Raw genomic sequence first — 21,196 nt, 5'->3', positions numbered from 1 at the left:
AGAAGAGCTCGAGTGAATCTTTTTTTAAAAGAACACGTGAAGCCCATTCCTGTAAGAATGACCTTGTGCTTCACCAACATTAAGTACAGTCCATGTTAGTGTCAGTCAGTCCCTTCTGCACAACAGGAAAGCTTACTTCCAAAAAGATGTGGTGAAGGAGACAGAACTGAAGTTTATTCTATAGTTCATTCTCTAAGTATGTACTTTCTGCCAAATTGTGTGGTTTACTGCCACAAATAAGACAGTGGTCAAACTTTCAGGGCACTACAGTAGTTTTTATGACGAATAGTACAGATGGCAAAATCTTGTGTCCTTGGCATTGATTTATTGATCCAAAGGAAAGGTTCTCTGAAGGACAATCACAAACATAAATGACAGATTGTAGATTTGCCCATAGAATATAGAAAATTTAACTAGTAGAGACATGGAGGTCAAAGTACCTTGCTCTCAGGCGGGAATTCATAAAGGGGACAGTTTAAAACTAAAGCTAAGAGATGACTATATTAAAACATTAGTGTGGAGTCACCATATTCCTTAACGAGAAAAAACTAAAATTCTTCTTATAAGAATTTACCATGACTTAAACAGAGAGAATGACCCAAGATAATCCCACTAATATCAGATGCCAACAAAAAACTTTTCAGTGGATTTCTACATACCACAACCATCAGTTTTATATATACTTAAAAAACACATTAAAATGGTTAGAGCACAGAGGCAATTGTAAGGCAGATCAATGTGATTTTATTCACAACACAAATTCCATTTCTGAGAAAGAAGCATAGATTACTCCTCTTTGGAAAGATGTTTACTATCAAGCATACTTAGCAAATTATTTAGCTATCTAAAAAGATTTGATACCAATTGGTCATTGTTTTTATTTTTAAGTAATTTATATTTTTACAGGTATTCACATTATGCAATACCACACACTGCGGCAACAGGAAGGGAAAAAACATTTCCAAATACAATGTTAAATTATTTGTTCATTGCACAGTATGAAATATCCATTAATTAGCATTGAAATTATTACAGAGTGTCTTAATCCAACTAAATTAAGGAAATTTCACATCCACTACAGAAGAAAAATAAGCAATATTGAGCCACAGGGGACCCAGTTACATCGTAATAAATAATAATATCTGAAGCTAGTTTGAAAGACATCCAGACAAAATACTTTTTCAAAAGTGAGAACCACAGCCTATAGATTCAGAAAATTTTACAGAAAAAGAATAGCTCATGCCTGTCCTATGACGCAACACCATTTGTATACAAGTGCCAAGAAATAAGGAGAAAGGATTTTAGCTGAGGAATCGAATAAAGCCTGGCATGAGGAATTTTCTTCATTAGTGTCACCAAAAGCAGTCTCTGTGTTGCACCTGAATACACTTTATAATAGAATAAACATAGGAAATTTCAGAGCAGGTTGGGTATACCTTGCCTTAATAGATTACACTTAATTTAGTACAATACAGCACATCAAGTTTTAAAAATGCAAAATACACTTAATACACAGAATTTGCTTCCTCACTTTGTCTTAAAGAGGCCACCAAAGAGTCCGTTAAATAAGCAGGGTTGTCTAGTTATCGGAGCTGACCCCTCTCCTTTCCTGGTGTCAGGAGAACACAACTGAGGTGTCACGACACACAGCCCTTCCCCAGTCAGTACCCTTCCCCTTCTGTGCTCCCACAGAAACGGCAGTTTTCTGTCACTGTGCTCCATCTTGATGGGCTTTGATCTTATGCTAGTCCCAGTGTAGGAAGCTTGCATTCTTCTCAAGAGTGGCCTGCCCCTCTTAATATCCCTTTAGGGAGGCCCCCAATCCAAAACACTTGATGATCTAAGCTTTTTTAAAAGTCAGTTTTCTGTTATAAACAGCAAGGACGAGGCCATTTTAGTTGCTTGCAAGAGGTTGATGTTGAGTCTGCGCCGTGCCGACTCTCTCCGATCTAAATTCTCTAAACATTAGCTTAGCAATCTGTGAGTCCAATGGGTTGAGTGCCAACAGAAGTGGATCCGATTTGGCATGGAGAGGTTCTACCAACTCTCGCAGTGTATTAGCCTAATATGATAAAGCAGTGATACAATATGATGAAAGACCTGCGAGTGCCATTATTATTTCCAAAGCACATTAGTATTTGTATTAGAAATACCATCATGCAATACCCATGAAGAGAAAAGAGAAAAAAATGGCTAGAATTGCATATGGTTTTATTACTATCATGTCTTTGTGTTGGCATGCAAGTCTACTTGGCCATAAATGGGACAATTTTTGTTTTTAAGCTTGGTTATTTGGAAATGCCGATCTTATGTATACAAAATAATACACAGCGCAGATACATCTTTTCCCACTTCTATACTTGTATATGCACATCTATAATTGTAATCAGAAAAGTTTAGGGTAAAAGTATTCTTCATATACATGTAAAATGATGAATCTTTCAAGAAAATTCAACTGTATTTCTATAGAAGCCCTTTTCTCGAATTCATTCAATAAAGAACCATGAGGAAAAATGTTCTGCTCTGCCTTCTACTTAACTACCCTGATAATATATATGCTATCATGCGTTGATCAGTGAGACAGAAGAACCCAGCTGCCATGGCTCTGATGAGGAGGCCGCGTGCTGACCAGGACAAAGCGGAGAAAAATGAAAAGCTCTAACAGGATAAACGTGATGAAGTGGTGACTTTACACCCGAACGTAAGCTACATGCCAAGGAGTTAAGAAACAACGAAAGACCGAAATTCCTGAGCGACCTGGGAAACTAAGAACAAACCGGATAAAATAAAATAAACTGTACTCTCTTATAGTTCATTTTATTTTGGGTTTTGGGAAATCCAAATATTGTCATCAGGCACAAATCAGCAATATGTTTTCTTTCTAGCCTGAGGGAGATTTTTACCTCCAGCCTACAGCAGCCTTTTTGAGTTATGTTAAGAAGGAACAAAGTGGGAGAGGCACATGTTGCCTGTAGCGCAGTATCTAGATGCAGTGTATTTTAGAAATCTGCACAACTATTTTTTTAAAGTAGGCTTCACACCCGGCATGGAGCCAGAACTGACCACCCTAAGGTCAAGACCTGAGTTGAGATCAAGAGTCAGATGCTTAACCGACTGAGCTACCCAGGCGCCCCAGAAGAACTAACTTTTGTTTATCGTATCATATTCTTCTTTTGCAGAAAAGGAGTTTGGCACTAAGTTAATCATATGTAGGTCAAAAGAAGAGACAATACTGCAATTTCTAGAAAATTATAGTACTGGAATACCAGCTTTGGCTTCTTTTATTTTATTGCATTAGGTCATGGAATTTCAAAGAGCAAATTCAGAGGCAATCTAACCTTGGGCACAAGGTCATTTCTAAATTTAAACTGTTGTTAATTTGTCTATGCAATTCAGACACTTTCTAAGTTGTTGTTTTGAACACATCCTTCTTTTTGCCTCCAAGACAATGTTACATAAAGGGTTCAATTTCCTTGTGCACTTAACTAATAGTTAAATTTAGTTCATACTAAACCTGAACCAGATCCCTGATAATTAAGTCACATCTAGTTACATTTGTGACACTGTTCCTATACGATTGCTGAAGTCTACTCCAAGACACTGGAAATACCTTCTCAGGGGAGCACCTGCCCTAGTGCAGGATGGTGGGGGAAGGATGGCTCCTTCAAATGGCTATAGGAGCGCCTGGCTGACTCAGTTCATTGAGCATCTGACTCTTGATTTTGGGTCAAGTCATGATCCCAGGGTCATGGGATCAAGCCCCCATGTTAGACTTGGCATTGAGCATGGAGCCTGCTTGGGGTTCTTTCTCTCTCTTTCCTTCTGCTCCCCTCCCTCCCTCCCTCCCTCTCTAAAATAAAACAAATCAAAATAAAGCAAAAATAAATGACTACAGCTAGTTCCCAGTCTGTATATATTAGCATAAAAGATAACTCCTTAGGGCAAGGTGTTTATTCAACTAGCAGTGGTCAGGACCATTGGCTACCAAGTCTCAGGGGTGGAGATTTGCTTGTTAAACACAGATTTCTGGGCCCTACCCTTAATCTACTGTATCAGAATTTCTGAGTATAGAACTATGGAACTCAGGAGTCTATGTTTCAAGCAAGCAACCCTGGTGATTCTTGTTATCACTGCAGTCTGTGACCTCCTGCTTCAGGCCAGGCACAGTGGGATGGGCTATACTGTGGGTAGGGCTGGTTGGAGTGATGGCAATTTTGTACTGCATATATAAGTAGTCTTTAAGTCAGAAGTTCTACAAGTATAACACTGAATATCAAAGCTCAAACAATTTTAAGGTTTTTGCTGAAGAGCTGGTTGAAAATAATCTTGGTCTACAGAGAATACAGCAAGATTTGGAAAACGGCTTGAATAAATTCTTCAAGACATTATTTGTATGTAGTGTCAAATAGTTTCTTTTTATTTTGAGGCAAACAGAACTATAAAGATAATTTCAGACTCCAACCCAACTGAATTAACTGTACATCTGTGCATTCCGAATCTCCAGTATGAGTAGCAATGGCAGTCGGGTAGGTCAGTTATGATGGATTAGTACATGGTTATTGATTGTTTTGTTTTTTGTTTTTGGTCAGTATCCTAACTATAAAAGTATTCCCAGGGATCTTGGGTGGCTCAGTCAGTTAAGCATCTAACTTCAACTCCAGTCATGATCTCATAGTCTGTGGGTTTGAGCCCTGTGTCGGGCTCTGTGCTGACAGCTCACAGCCTGGAGCCTGCTTCAGATTCTATCTCTCTCTCAAAAAAAGAAATAAACATTAAAAAAATTAAAAAAATACTCCCTACTTCGTGCTCTTAAAATAAACTTCAGTATTTAGCAAGCTTTTAATTTTGAAACAACAGCAACGCACCTGTATCTATGCTGCCTCAAGAAAATCAGTAATGTTTCTTTTTGATATATTACTTAACAGATATTTATTGAACTTCCACTCTTCACTGAAACCTTCAATTCTGAGGCCACCAGCCCAGCTGTATAAAAGGAAACAGATCCTGTTTTCCTGTTACTAAACCCCTTGAGAGATCTGAAAGGTGAACCCAGATGGGATACCGTGTTGAATCATGTGTAAGATGACTTATTCCAGTCTGGATCCACTGCCTATGCAAAGCTCTTCACAGATTGTATCTATGTAGCATTTATTGAGGAGGATATTTTCTTTCCTTTTTGTTTCATAAATTTAAAATTCTCCTAAGGATCATTCAAATAATAAGTAGAAATAGAGATTTTAGAAACATAAGTTTCAGAAAATGTACTCAGACTTTTAATAGTGTGCCTGCTAGGAATAGCTGATGATCCTTCAATCAAATGCCTGAGAATAAGATTATAGGGTAAGGACATAGGCACAAACATTAGCAAAAGAATTATTAAGTTAGTCAAAGACAAAAATCTTTTCCTTAATGAATGAAAGAGAAGAAAATATGTGAAAATGGAAATAAGAAGTGCTTAAGCTGGGAGAGTACTTTCGAAGATTCCTACTTCTGGTTCCACCTGATTGATTATCATTGAGACTGAGGGGAAATTTAAGGGCAAAGCCATTGACTACTGGTTGTAAGCTGCTAGCAGATAACAAAGGTCAGCAAGAGCAGACACCCAAACAACACTGTGCAGTTCTCAGGAGAGCAGAGCCAGTTTGTGTGCTTTAAAAAAAAAAAAACTTGTTTAGCGTTATTATCTGGAGCCTCACCTTTTAAATATGTGTTCAGGATTAGGTTTATCTTTTTGAAAAACATCAATATCTAACACCATGAACTGATCATCAACGATACTGTTCTCAGTGTCAGTATTGGAAAGAATGCCCTGATACTTGGGTTCAGAATGCTCAGACCAAGAGCTTGAATAAGTAGTGTCTGTCCAAATTTTCTTGTAAAGTTTTAAGTTCAAAAAGACAGGATATCAGATTTTTAAAAATTTCTTGGTTTGCTTATTTTGTATTTAATACCATAGGGGAAAGGAACTGTAGTCTTTACTTTTATTTTATGATTGAGAAGTAAAATTTTCACAACAAAGTATTTTTTTTTAAATAAAGTGATAAATAATAAAAAGTAATATAGTTTGCTCTTATCCTTAAAGCACTTATGGAGATCTTTAAATAGCAATTCCAGGTAAAATAAAATATTTGATAAACCTAGCCACAGGCAAAACAGATAAGGAAATACTATTTTCATATAATTAGAATGTTCCTCTAAATTGCCAAATTGCAGTTCTCTCCTCTGTGTATAATTCATTGGAGACACAGTGTTTCCTTATGAAAGTACTACCTCATCCTAATGTACCTAGTGCTATACTGTGACATTAGAGTGCATTTAGGACTCAATTAGTTGTTATGAGTAAACCACCTAATCTGGCTTTTTCTACCTGCATTAAAAACCACTATCTGAAATAAAGGCACATCCAAAGTACCTTTTAAATGTCATATATATTAGCAACAATTGAAAAGGTCTTTTATATTTAATAGTCACAGAAGTACCTAATATGTTAATTTAGTTTGCCACCAGTTTATTTTCAATGAAGTGTCTATACATAGGTCAGAAAAATGTACTCCAGAATTTTGCCACATTGTATTTCATCCTAAATATCACCAATCAGACTTTAAAAAAGAAAATGGGGGGAATTTTTATAGACATGCATTATTCAATGAGGATTCAATGGATGCCTACGGGTAGGTATACTATATCAAATGTTAGGGATAAATAAAGATGAGAGTCTGGTTTCAAAAAGTTCTTGGCATAGTTGTACAACCCTTTCTCCTTTGTCTTAAAATTTTATAGTTAAGAATTATCAATAAAATAAAGCTTTACTTTATTAAGTGCAAATATATATACACACATACATGTATACAGACTCAATTATATGACTATAATATAATTATACAATTGCCCTAATAATGTATGTTATGTGTAATTTTAATATATAGAATTACATTAACTTTGTATGGATATATTGATTTTAATTGATAAATACAGTTGGAATACATAGAAAATAAAAATTCTCAAAATTTAGGGCACATTTAAAGAAGATAATTAAAACATAACTATATACATATATGCTGAGTTCTGATGCTCACCATAGACTTCAACACTGAAGGTGATCATAAAATGCCAACCCAAAATATGCCACTTTGGCACAAGGATTATTTTGAGCTAAAGGTAACTAAGAAGAAGTAAACATAGAAAGACCTGTGGTTGTTCCCTAATGTGCCTAAAACCAGGACAGAAACTTCCCTTTGTGAAGGTGTCCTTCCTCGCCTCTTCCATACCAGAAGAACACCCTTATTATTGGAGAAAAAAAACCTGACATTAAGATGGGTTTGCATCTTAATAAAATAACCTTTATCTCCCATTATTTCCCCCCATATATTTATTTTTCCATAATTTACATCCCCAGAAGCCCAAACCCCTTTCCTTTATCTGGTCACTTCTCTACAATTTACTGTCCTTTGTTAAAATGGTATATAAGCTTCCAGGTCTAACTACCTCTTTGGGTCTTGTCTTCACTTCTTTTCTTTGAAGGCCTCTGTGCAGATAAAAATTAAAATGCTAACATAGAATAAAATATATATTTTCTTCTGTTAATCATTTACAGGCCCCAGGCAAAAAATCTAACAGGATAGAGGAAAAGATTTTTTCCTACTCTATAGAACATTTAGGTCATTCTTTAACCATTCTATACTAATTTACCCATCTAAAAAAATCTCATACACAGAATTATTTTGAGATTATTTAAAAATCATATTAAACTCCAATGAGATAATCTTAAAAAAAAGACTCCCATTCCTAGCAAATTTTTCTTTACAGCAATGTGGGTGGACAGCAGTTTAGTGGCAGAATGGGTTGCTATTGAAACCTAATTTATGATTAATAATTATTTATTTTAGACTAACCTCTGAAATTTTCATTTCCAGATGAAATAGCTACAGGGGTAACATAGTTGAAGTCTGAGGCATGAATCCACTATAGGAAATATTTTTTATACCAAATATTGCTAATTTGATAATTTTTAAAGGTTTATTTACTTAAGTGATCTATACAATCCAATATGGGGCTTAAACTTATGACCCAGAAATCAACAGTCACATGCTCTTCTGACTGAGCCAGGAAGGTGGCCCAATTTATGAGAATTTTCAACCTCTACTACCACCTTACATGGTTATAGTAAAAGGGTTTAATTAAATAGATCATATTTGTTCTGGATGATAACTGGAATGAAATAACTCAGTGATAAGAACTGCCAATGGGGTGAACAGGTAAATGATACTGACATAACATTTCATCTGTTACTATATCTGGTCTGCCAAAATGAAAAGGCATCCGAGGCCAACTACCATCTCAATTGGTTTCCTGCTTATTTCTTTCAGTGAGTTTTTCTAAGGTACTTAGAAGCCTTTTAGGATAGTCTGTTTGCTACCTGGTAAGCACTCTAAAAAGCAGTTTCAATCTTATTGAAACCTGAACCACTTATGTGACTGGATAATAAAAATGTTTTCAGAACACTGATTCTACTCCCGTGACTCAACCTATTGATTTGCCCATCACATTCGACTTGAATGCTCCAAACTGGACATTTTGGAATGAAAGGTAAGGGTATATGTACCTGGTGAGTGAGGATTATAAAATATATTTAGTATGTGCAGTTCATCAGAATCTAATCAAAGTAAACAAAGGACTTTGCTCTGTGGCTTCTGCCAAATTTCTGATCAGGAAACATGACTTGTGATAGATAAATTTTGATGGTATGCAAATTGTACTATTGCCTAGGCTTCTTTAGTAAGTAGGCAATCAGTGGTAGAATTTTATTCTTAAAGATTTGAACCAAAATAAATGAAGACATATATATATTTTTAAATTAGTAGTAATAAAGATCTTTGCGAAGTTGTGCTTTATAAAGTCCACCCTATTCTTATTCTAATACTAAACTCATATACTATCCTCAAAGTATTGCCATGTTTTAAAAATTATTTTATTTTGTTTTATTATATTTTATTTTACTTGAGAGAGAGAGAGAGAGAGTGAGAGTGAGAGAGAATGTGAGCAGGGGAGAGGAGTAGAGGGAGAGAGAGAGAATCCCAAGCATGCTCCATGCTCAGGGCAGAGTCCAACGTGGGGCTCCATTCCACCACCCTGGGATCATGACCTGAGCCGAAATCAAGAGTGGGATGCTCAAGTGAGTGAGCCACTCAGGTGCCCCAAAGTACTGCCATCTTGATATTGGTGGAATTAGTTTTTGAAAAACATTATTCAGTATCAGTTCCAGTATCATGACATCCCTTGAGACTAAGTGAGGGAAAAAAAAGGTACTGATCTGCCAAGGTGAGTGAAATATTAATTTTTTGCGGGGAGACATAGGTGGCTCAGTCAGTTAAGCTTCCAACTTTGGCTCAGGTCGTGATCTCATGGTTCATGTGTTTGAGCCCCACATCAGTTTCTCTGTCCACCCCACCTCTGTCCCATCTTGCTTGTGTGTGCACAGCCTCTGTCCCTCAGATATAAACATTTAAAAAATAAATTCTTTTCAAAAAGAATATATCAAATCATGTATAGACTTGGGGGGTGGGTGTATGCAGGTTTTTGGAGTAGAGTAAGAAAAGGAGAATTCTTATGTTAAAAATTTAAAGACCTTATCTCCTTTCATGATATAGCATTGTTTATGATTGTAGAAGCTTGAAATTGACTTCTGCTTACTTTTTCTGGGTGAGCTTACAATACTACAGCATTTGCAATATTCACTTTCCCTCTTCAGTAGCTTCAAAATGCCCTGTTACTGGCCTCCTTGGCATAACAACCTGATACTTGGGATCATTTCCTCATTAACAACACTGGCATGGAGGCACTGCTCTAGGGGCACGGCCAACTAAATTTTGTAGCAATAAAGACAACCAAGAATACCTTTCCCAGCAAAACAAGTACCAAGAAAGGTCAAAGAGAAAATTCAAGGTAGATATATAAGAACCTAAAATTGTATCTTGGGGTGCCTGGTGGCTCAGTTGGTTAAGTGTCTGACTTCAGCTCAGGTTATGATCTCATGGCTTGTAGGTTCGAGCCCCACATTGAGCTCTGTGCTGACAGCTCCTGGTTCAGATTCTGTGTCTCCCTCTTTCTCTGCCCCTCCCCACTTCAAAAATAAACATTAAAAATATTTAAAAAATTGTATATTAACAGCTACATATCAGAATTCTTTTTTTTAAAATTTTTTAATATTTTATTTATTTTTGATACAGAGAGAGACAGAGCATGAGAGGGGGAGGGTCAGAGAGAGAAGGAGACACAGAACCAGAAGCAGGCTCCAGGCTCTGAGGTAGCTGTCAGCACAGAGCCTGACGCGGGGCTCGAACCCACGAGTGTGAGATCTGACCTGAGCCGAAGTTGGAGGCTTAACCGACGGAGCCACCCAGGCGCCCCCATATCAGAATTCTTATTTTTCATTTCCTCAAATCTGTTAGAAATCTAATTTCCCAACTTAATCAATAATATTTTCATATTCTTTTTTATTTTTTATTCTACAGAAATTATACCATAAACTATTATCATAAATCCCCATTGTTAAAGTCTTCTGCATATTATGATACTCAAATTATGACATTTAAGTACTCAAAATGCATTATGTATATGATAAGAAGAAACATTATTTTGGTAAAAATGACTATCAAATCATGTTTCTTAGAAATATAGCACCAATAGGGGTACCTGGGTAACTGAGTTGGTTAAGCATCTGACTTTGGCTCAGGTCATGCTCTCATGGTTTGTGGGTTCGAGCCCCACATCGGGCTCTGTGCTGACAGCTCAGAGCCTGGAGCCTGCTTCAGATTCTGTGCTTCCTTCTCTCTCTGCCCCTCTCCTGCTCACTCTCTGTTTCTCTCGGTCTCTCAAAAAATAAGTTAAAAAAATTTAAAAAAGAAATATAGCTTGGTTGTAAACTAATAGGACAAATATCCATCTTAGCAAAAAGCTCAGAAGTTAGAATAATGAGTATTCAAATTCAATCCCACTTGTCTTGAAATTATTTTGGATCAGCAAACTCATCCTGTACTTGAGATGGAAAACTATAGAATGTAAGAAGATATGAAGAATACTTTTTAAAAATGCCCTGTTATGTTCACTCTCTCTCTCTCATAAAAAAAAAAACCTTAAAACAAAGATACAAACACCTGCGTGGCTTAGTTGGTTAAGTGTCCGACCTCAGCTCAGGTCATGATCTCATGGCTCATAAGTTCAAGCCCTGCATCAGATTCTCCGCTGTCAGCACAGAGCCTGCTTCAGATCCTCTGCCGCCCCCTCTGTCTACCCCTCCCCTGCTCATTCTCTTTCTCTCTCAAGAAAAAAACAACTTTGAAAATTTCCTATTTTATGGCAATTTCATTTTCCCCCTCCTGACAAAACTGTATAGCACTGTCCTTTTATAGAAATAAGTTTTACTAAAGAGTTAGAGATATGCTGATTCTGAGTGTTCTGATGAACAAATACAAATGACTTTATAGCTATTGCAAATGGTTTCCAGCTGTTATGTGTGTTTAACATTTAGCATCTCATGTTGAATTTCACACTCATCAGTGTAATTACAGAAAACTAGAATCATACAGGGACTTCATTAGGATGGTAGCTCATTTTGCAAAATTCAAATGTTTGAAATGTCAGAAGGTTCTCTGTATCATACAACTTAATTTGTATTCAAATATAGCAATGAATTGCTAACTTCCTGCTAGTGAACAAAACAAAAAATCTAATTATACTAGTAAATTTGTTTTCCATTCATAAACTAATGAATTCATAGCAACTTTGTGGTGTTAGCTTATTCATAAGATCCTGAAAAAATTGAGGACAATTCCATATTTCATTGAAGCCAGGCTTTAAAAAAATCCTATTTAGTGTATTCACATGAAAACAAGGACCCATGCTACCTCCTTTAGGGTAAAAAAAAAAATCAAACAAAAGATAAGAATTTGTAGAGATGTGCAAATCAAGGTGAATTTGCGACTCTCAAGTTCCACTAAGACTCCTTATCATCTCTTTGTGGCTAGTGCCAACTGGGTGGGGAGTGTGGGGCAGCTATGGTGTAATTAACATTCCCTAAACAAATATGATTATCAAAAAACTCTGTAGAACTTTGGTCCTTTTTGTGATACTGTTGTGTATAACACACACACACACACACACACACACACACACACACAGGACCACATAACTACCACAATAAGACAAAACTGAAAAATTGAAAAAAAGAATACATTAGAATACAGTTGTACTGGTGTATATGATCTTCCAGAAATAATGCATCAACTCTATCTGGATGTGCTATACTGGATTTAGTGATAAATGACACCAATCCTTTCTTGTTAAATCCATGTATAGTTATGGTCAAATTTCTAGAATAATTTCTCCCACAGATTTTATTGTAAGCAAGTAAAAAACTAATTTAAAAGACACCAACACTGGATTTAGAAACAAATTTGCACAATCCAACACTAAAATTAAAAGGAGCATTTTAAGACCACCATAAAAGCATACATTAAGTGTGTGTATTATTAGGTAAAACTCACATAATTTGAAATGAAACATTGCTCTGTAGTAATTGACTATGCAGAATATACACCATAAATAAACACAAAACCAGAACCTGACCAAGGAAAACGTCATGATGACATTTCCTTTCTCCTTATTGTAAATTAGAAGGCCTGTTTTCTCTTTGTGGAAAATCAACATACTTCAAAGGCAGAAGCAGGAACTCTTCTTTAACAAAACAATGCACTTTAATTATAGAAGTCCTTGATACTCAAGGCCTTAGTTTTAGTCATACTAGAAATGGTTTCAGATCTTAGTTGTATGCGCAGATCTGGTCTCCATGGTAATGAAAAAGTAAGCCTGGGAAGTGTAAAGAACTGCGGTACCATTGCTCCCCATCGAAACAGACAAGCTGAAATCAAATGCAGCTTCCGTATTTAGCACCGACAAAGTCTGAAGCTTCGGTGTACTGGTACTATACCTCAGGAGTTGCTATGGCAATCTGCTAAGGAAGGTGGGTTACAGATACCCACATCAGTTACTACTAAAAAGTCAAATCAAAAGCCAGTTCTGGGTTCAAAGTAATAATTTATTCATTAGTTTCTCAATTTGGTTTTCTGAAATAGCATCTAAAAGTTTAATAGAGACATTGTTGTTTCTATAAAAGTTATATACTCTAATCACAACTCCTTTTTAAAAAATCCCAAGAAATATCCCTGAACAACTTTTACTCTTCTTCAATTTAGTGTAAACATTCTGAAGGCAAATCAATTTAGCTTGTTAGCTTAGCAAAAACAAGGATTGTGATACTAACACATTTCTGGTTTGCTTGTCACTTTGTAAAGTGCTTCTATGTACATTATTGTAAAAGAAAATGAAGAAACATGAGGTTTTCGCTAGAGTTCACTTTGGTAATTTCCAAATTTGGTAATTTGGTAATTTCATACTATGTACTGCATAGGACAAGTGAGAAATTAGAAATTGGAAACAGATTAAACTGTGAATGTTGCATGTGTTAATAGGTCCTTGATTGACTTTCTGAATTTGTAAGCAGTGATAGGAAGTGATGTTTTAAAAAATAAAAAGATCCTTTAGCTGATTAAAAAAGGCAGAAATATTTGGATTGTTTCAAGGAAGATGGATAAAGAGGAACTTGGAAGAAAAAATTGCAATAAAAACTTTCGCTACCACAGGAAATACTTTCCAAATTGGTCTCAAGATTTAATTCTTCAAAGTAGTAATGTTTTCCAAATATCCCAATATTAACTTGGCACAAATTAGCTGTAAAAGGAATCCTGCCAAACTTCAAAATATGAAAAAAGAGTTTTGAATCAAGTGGTGGACTCAAGTTGTTTCAATGTTTATGTCATGATGTCATGGTACATGATTTTTGGATACTCATAAGTTAAAAATGGAAAGTACGCTAATCACAACTTTTAGTAATAAAAGGTAAAGTGGTGGGGCACCTGGGTGGCTCAGTCAGTTAAGCGTCTGACTTGGTCTCAGGTCATGATCTCATGATTTGTGAATTCTAGCCCTATGTCAGGCTCTGTGCTGACCGCTAGGTCAGAGCCTGGAGCCTGCTTCAGATTCTGTGTTTCCATCTCTCTCTGCCCCTCTCCTGCTCACACTCTGTCTCTGTCTCTCTTAAAAATAAACATTTAAAAAAAGGTAAAGTGGTGCACAGGTTTTTGTTTTACTTGATGAAACATATTAATAATGATTTTGACTGGCCATAATAAAATGTAAAAATTGTAGTTTCTTTTATAATAATCTAACATAAAACATTTTGTTACATTATAACCTGCATTAAAGTGATAAATCTGAGGAGGCAATGAATACTTGACCATTCACTCTGCTGTCAGGATGTCTTAGTCTGAATCTCAGATCTGCTATTAACTAACTGAGAGTCCTGGATCATGTTCTTTAAACTGTTTCCTCATCTAGAAGATGAGGACAATTATTTACCTCTTAGAGTTGTTGTGAGGATTAAATAAGTTACGTTATGCAAGGACATAAGCTACTAGTTAGCTCTCATTTAAAAAAAAGTTTGCTATTATTTGGATAGATTACTGTTCAATAAACACACAAGATTTAAACAAAATGTACCAGTCTATAGATGTATTGGCTTTACCTCAGGGAAGGCAATTCGATTTTAGTGTTTTTCCCATGTGGAAAGATATCTTCTCTGTGTACATGGGAAAAGAATAAATGATTCAGATTTATGGGCAAGCCTAGCTTTGCAGATTGCATTTCAAGTACAGGCTACGTAGCATACCTTTATAGAAAAGATAAATCCCTAAAATGTCTTTCATTCAACAGACAAGTATAGTTCACAGGAAGGAAAAGAGAGTTTTCCTGAGACACCATTGAAAGTAGAGGACAAATAAATGCAATTCAGTCATTCCATTCAGAATGTCCTTGATAACATCTTTAAAATTATTTTATTTAAAGACTGATCAGTTAATGATGCTGTAAACCTGAATGAATCAGGTTAATTGAAGACTGACTTTAGAGCTGTGGTAGCAAGTTAAAACAATCTTCAATTTTCACTTCCTTACAATACAAGTTATGTTCATTGACTATATTTCACTTAACAACTGAAATACGTAACGGATCATATTAATACAAATGGGATTTATATCCTATATCAATGGGGAAATACCCGCTTGCAATTAGAGAGCTTACTTTAAATACTAATGTGGAAAGATATTCTAAGTATTTTTTTCTTCAAGACTGTTTTGAAGTAAGTGCCCTCTTTGTTGGTTCTTACAGTAAAGTTCTAAAACACCACACATTTCAACTTGTCATCATGGTGAACCACATCACCTCTGAAGTATTACAGTTTTTCTGGATTCCAGTTTCCTTTCCTTCTATCTTTCTGTCTATTATGTCTAATCTTTGATCTCAAGAACACAGCTCTCTCTTGAATTCACTTCCTTATCCAATCTGGACCACTCTGACTAGACCTTTCAATTTCCTCACCCTTTTGAAAATGTACTACACATACACTTCCCAAAATGCAACCATCTGCTTTCTTGTTCCTGCTTGGCCACTAAGCAATGCTAGAGAAAACGGTATATCTATGTTGACTGGCAGCATTCTAGATTACATTTCTGACTTTTGGTCATTCAGGACTACTTGGCAGACTTGTTAGTGCTTGGTTAGCTCAATTTCCAATTCCTCACTGGGGGCGCTCCAAACTTCCATTAGAGTCTTCCAGCCTTACTCTCTATCTGTTGATCTTCCATTTAGCAGATGCCTTTTTGCCTTCACATTTACCTCTCTCATCTGAGCTGCTGAAATAATTTTCATAAATAATTTTTGCATTCTCCCACACCAATACATCTTCCACAATGCCATCAGAGTGACCTTGCTGAAAGTGACATCTAATTTTGTCATCTTCCTAATGAGATCTCCATAGGCTCTCCATCATGTTTTTGAGAAACATATTCTCTAAATTACTCCTTCCCCCGCCCTCTGTCTGCCCTTCCCTCGATTATGCTATCTCTCTCAAAATAAATGAACTTAAAAGATAAATTTTTTTTCCATTTCTGCCCTTGTTGATACTACTTTTTTACCACAAAGAATGCACTTCTCCCTTTTTTTCCTCAGTTAAGTTTTACTCATCCAGCTCAAATGTTATATCCTCCTTGAAGCCTTCTCTGATTTCACAAGGTAGAAATAAACAAGACTTCTTAAGGGCTTTTGTGGAACTTAACATGTTTACCGTTCAAAACACTTACTATGCTATACTGTTACATCTGGATATTTTTCTCTCCCATTAGACAACAAATTTGTTGATTACGTGATTTTAAAAAAAAAAGTTTGTTTTTCCAGGACTTAGCAGAGTGGGTACTTGAAACATTGTAGCTGCTATATAAATACCATTTGAATTGAATTAAATCACTAAAATACATTTTAATTTAAGGTCTAAGAATATGAAATGTAAGCTAAACACTGAATAAAGAGCTGTATTGAACAATTTGGAAAGAAGATTTTACCTCACTAGATTTTCAATTCTAGTAAGATCTACATCAAGTCTCTGATGTAAACTATGTGGCAGAGGAGAGAACCTTAGGAAGATAGGTCATGAGGTTAAAGAATGCTATTTATGGCACTGTTATGTAAAGAAACAATGATCAAGACCTTATATGAAGTGATAGTCTAACCACTGCTAATGGGTGTTTTCTTTGAATGACCTAGATTGTCAAGTTATTCACATGTCATTCATACTAGAAGTAGATGAGGGTAGTCAGAATCTTATTGAGGATGAATTTTTAAATTATAAATAAAGCTACAACTATACTCTCTAAAGGTCCTCTGTTGACAGAGGCTGATTAGAAGGAACTACTGCAAAAAAAAAAAAAAAAGTCTTATCACTTTGCTACACTGAAGAGTTATTAGAAGGGCTTGTAGCCAAACTGCCTGATAAGGGTTTATTGCCATGTCTAAAATTTAGTCTTTAAGAAGATTTTTGAATGACTACGTTTCTGTACCACATGGATCAGGTAAAATAGATACTATTAGGACATAACCATTAGTTACTATTTTAAGATGCCCTATGACACATCTTTTCATCTCAGTATTTCCATAAAATATTGAGAATTTGACAGAAAAAGAGTAGCCAAAATTTATCCAAAGATTTGACTGATTTATCCATTTGTTCATTGCTTTTTAACTTTTAGAATATAACATGCTTTTATTTTAACAATCTTTGGGGGCGCCTGGGTGGCTCAGTCGGTTGGGCGTCTGACTTTAGCTCAGGTCATGATCTCACGGTTCATGGATTCGGGTCCTGTGTGGGGGACTGTGCTGACAGCTAGCTCAGAGCCTGGAGCCTGCTTCGGATTCTGTTTCTCCCTCTCTCTCTGATGCTCCCCTGCTCACACTGTCTCTCTCTCTCTCTCTCTCTCTCTCTCTCTCTCAAAAATAAACATTTAAAAAATTAAAACAAAACAAAAAAAGCAATCTTTGAAAGCTGGATTGAGATCACCTTAATTCTAAATAAGCATTCTCCAGTCACTAAAAATATCTGATTTCTTTTATCACTGGATCATTTAAGAGGCTTTTCTAAAGATTCAGTCACTTATTAGAGACAATTATAACAGTTTCTCAAGCCTAATGGCTTATATCATTCACACTTTCATTTAATTGGGCAATAACTATCTGAATTATGAGCTATTGGGGGTAATATCCAAGCATGTCAGATACAAACAACCTCTGATTTTAGAAACTGAGCATAGATAGAATAAAAGCTTGGTTAGGTAAATAAACTAATACATCATAATTGTACTTAACTTGCAAACCAATGGAACACGTCATGATTGAAAACTCAAGGGCAACCTATTCCTTTTCATATCAGAAAAGGATTCCAGATTGCTCTCATTCTTTAGCCATAAGAATTATAACTTTATAGGCACAATACTTATCATTTTAACTTTGCAAAACTCAACTGCAAATGCAATAAATTGTTCTTGAGTTTTTACTCATTGGTCAGATATATGTGTTAAAAACATCTGGTTTATGACTACTTTTATGATTCACCTTTGGGATATTAACCAAGCCTGTTTATTAGGCTTTTGATGACTGTCAAGTAAAACAAACTGCATTATGTATTTTTTCCTTCTTTTTTTTAAACTTAACACACAAAGTGAAATAGAAGAGCTTTACATTTTGTGAAAATAGTTTAACTGTCTTAAAGTTTCTGGTTTGATGTTAATCATCTCGATATACTAAAAAAAAATTTCTGAATATCAGTAATGCATAGAACTTCCTTACACATTTCACAAATTGAAGACTGTGATTTGATGTTACCAGCAGATATGTTACTGATGTTTAAACCGTGGATCACTCATGTTATTTGGCTGTCTCAGTATCACTGCTGGGGTGTATTTATTAAACTCTAAAAACCTGGGGTTCCTGGATGGTGCAGTTGGTTAAGCGATGGACTTCAGTTCAGGTCATGATCTCATAACTGCTGGGTTCGAGCCCTGCATTGGGATCTCTACTGTCAGCACAGAGCCTCTGTCTCCCCCTCTCTCTCTGTCCCTCCCCTGCTTGCATTCTCTTTCACTCTCTTTCTCAAAATAAATAAACATTTTAAAAATAAAACTTTCTTAAAAAATACTCTAAAAACCTGAAAGTGACTTATGAACTCCCTGCTCAAATTAATAAGTAGAATCACTAAATTTTGGCTGGAATTATAGAAGAATAGTTATTCCATTCTCTTTTTCATTCTCCACATTATAGTTGATCAGAAATCAATTTTTGGACATGTATGTCTTTCTTCTTACAACAGTATACAGTATTTTGTAAGCTATCAATGCCCCAAATAGTTTTATTCAGTATTTAGTCTTGATTCCATAACAATGAGGTACATGCTATAAATCTTGTTTAATATATGCATGCTCAATGAACTATAGGCATGTAGTTTTTGAAGGGCCAAATCTAGTTTATTTGCTTATTTGGGAGAGGTATATCACGACTTTTGTGAAAATCTCAAGGAACATGGACAATGGAACCCAACATTACTTTTCATTAAATCATATGTTATAAAATCTTACCATGTATTCTCTAAAAACTGTAATAAAAGACGTCACCTTCAAGAAATAGCCTTGTCCTTTATACATAGGCAGCAAATATCTACCACTGGATATATTATAGCAAGTAATCTAATAAAAAAATATTCAAATGTTACCCCATAGGCTTTTTAGAGCAGAAACTGATAGTATAGTTTTTTTTTTTAACTACCAAGACATTATATTTTATAAAAAGGGCTTAAGATGAAGATGTGTGAATGCAACTTGTTTCTTTAATTTGAGGCTATAACTTATAGGGGATATGAATTGGGTTACAGTATACAAATGATAATTCTTAGGAAACACTGAATACAGTGGACCAAGAACTATGGCTGATCAGGGATAGGACACTGGCCTAAAACAATAACAGTAGAAATCTCTATTCTTTCCTTACTCTTACTGACTTTTGTACATGGCCAGGGTCTATATGGTTTTAACACTCTATCTTGACACATTCTGGTGCTGACTGAGGGATATAAGAACAAAGGATTAAAAATTTTGCAAAATGTCATAATGAGGTCACTTGATTTTTATATCCACTTTCTCCCTTATTTGCAAAATAAAAGCTGATGGATCAGTATCTATGAAAGCTTCTGAAGAGGAAAAAATATAAAATTATATAATTTAAGCTCTAATATTTTTTGCTTGTCACCAATATACTAAGTACAAGAGTACTGCATTAAAAATGGGATTAATAAATGTAAGAAATTGCTACATGCATTACAATTCTGATAATTTCCTGAATCAAAAGTATAAAGACACAAGTAAAACCTATTTGGGATCTAACACTGAACCACAGGGAAGAACTAAGAGACACTACAGATGTGAAGAGAACTAGAAGAAGCTCTATCATTTTGGGTTTTCTTTTTGTTTTTCTAGTGGTGAAGAGAGAAAACACACAGTCAAATATTGATCCTGGATGACAAGAAATACTATTTTAAAGCTTCAGACAAACACATACAAATTTTCAGTGGTCAGTAGTTTAAAAAAAATGAAATTCCAGTACTACAAATGTAAACTGACCCCATAAGAAAGGAAAAGGAGACGCAGCTGAAATCAAGGTAGTTACAAGGATATTTTTCTAAGCTTTCGTTGAAGGAGGATTTCTATAAAAGATGGAAGAAGAGGCTACTAGAAATGAACAAACAGAAAATAATCTGATTCCTCGTAAAAGGAGTGTGAGGAAGGCAAATGTTCAGTTGAGGCTTGTGAAAAAAAACCTGAAGACAAAGCTTAAAAAAAATAACATAAGAAACTAGAAACATATGGCTTCAAAAATAGGCTTTTCCTGCATGGAGAAAAGTCTTCAAACTGGGAACTTTCAAAAGAAGTGCTTCTCGAGGTAAGGGATGACTAAAACCCACCTTAGGGTCTTTTTGAACCAGCTGAATGATTTTAGGAATTGAACGAACTTTTTGGGAAATTATCTTAGGACCACTGTTAGAATCCCTCAAGACTTAAGGTTTAAAGAGAGGTCTCATATCCAAACAAACAAAACTCAGCATGGGTTCTACGGAGAACAAAATTATAAATCTGTTATAGACACATGGAAAAGTTTTAGAATAGAGTATGATTGGGAGGAGTTTCATCTTTTAATTTCAACTGAAGGACCAACATGGATTCAATAAAAATGAAGCATTTTAAGCTGGCTTTTTCTTCCTGGACAGTATCTCTAGTTTGGGAGATAAGAGGAAAGCCAATGGCAGCATGTCTTGCATATGATGAAATTTTGCATGATATCCTTTTGAATAAAGTAGTACCTACTACTTCCTATACACTTGGCAGGGGACACTAAAAGGCATACAGATGAAGGTAACCAGTTATCTAGAACTCATGTCATAAAGTTAAGGTGACTATATGCATTCAGTTCAGAGATGAGACACAAAAATAATATTAGATACGAAAATTTCATTGTATAGTTTTGGACGTGTCCAATGTTCACAGCACTATGGTGAGAGCAAAAGCAAGGCTATTCTGTTGAAGAGAACCATAAAGCTTCAGAGGTGAAAGAAGCCAGCAGGTTCAAGTGTCCAGCTAGCTTGGGAAACCCTGACTGGTAGCTGGTTATTAAGCCTCCTCTTAAACAATGAGTAATGGGGAACCCACTCAAC

The 21,196-nt window shown here is 35.6% G+C and overlaps 1 protein-coding gene across 6 annotated transcripts in view; it reads right to left on the bottom strand.

The window, feature by feature from the left end:
• CNKSR2 (connector enhancer of kinase suppressor of Ras 2) overlaps nucleotides 1-21,196 on the bottom strand; it is a 289,714-nt gene that overhangs the window by 11,272 nt on the left and 257,246 nt on the right. Inside the window, exon 21 of one of the 6 annotated variants that reach the window (XM_029930402.1) lies at nucleotides 725-2,062. The exons of the other annotated variants lie outside the window; for them this stretch is intronic. Coding sequence (XP_029786262.1) covers nucleotides 2,058-2,062 — 5 coding nt within the window. The 3' untranslated portion in view covers nucleotides 725-2,057. Of the gene's footprint in view, nucleotides 1-724; nucleotides 2,063-21,196 lie in introns of those variants that run through there. 6 annotated transcript variants of the gene reach the window in all.

The sequence above is a fragment of the Suricata suricatta genome, chromosome X, assembly GCF_006229205.1.
Source record: "Suricata suricatta isolate VVHF042 chromosome X, meerkat_22Aug2017_6uvM2_HiC, whole genome shotgun sequence".
Taxonomy (NCBI): Eukaryota; Metazoa; Chordata; class Mammalia; order Carnivora; family Herpestidae; genus Suricata; species Suricata suricatta.
This window is presented reverse-complemented; position numbering and strand designations above follow the sequence as displayed.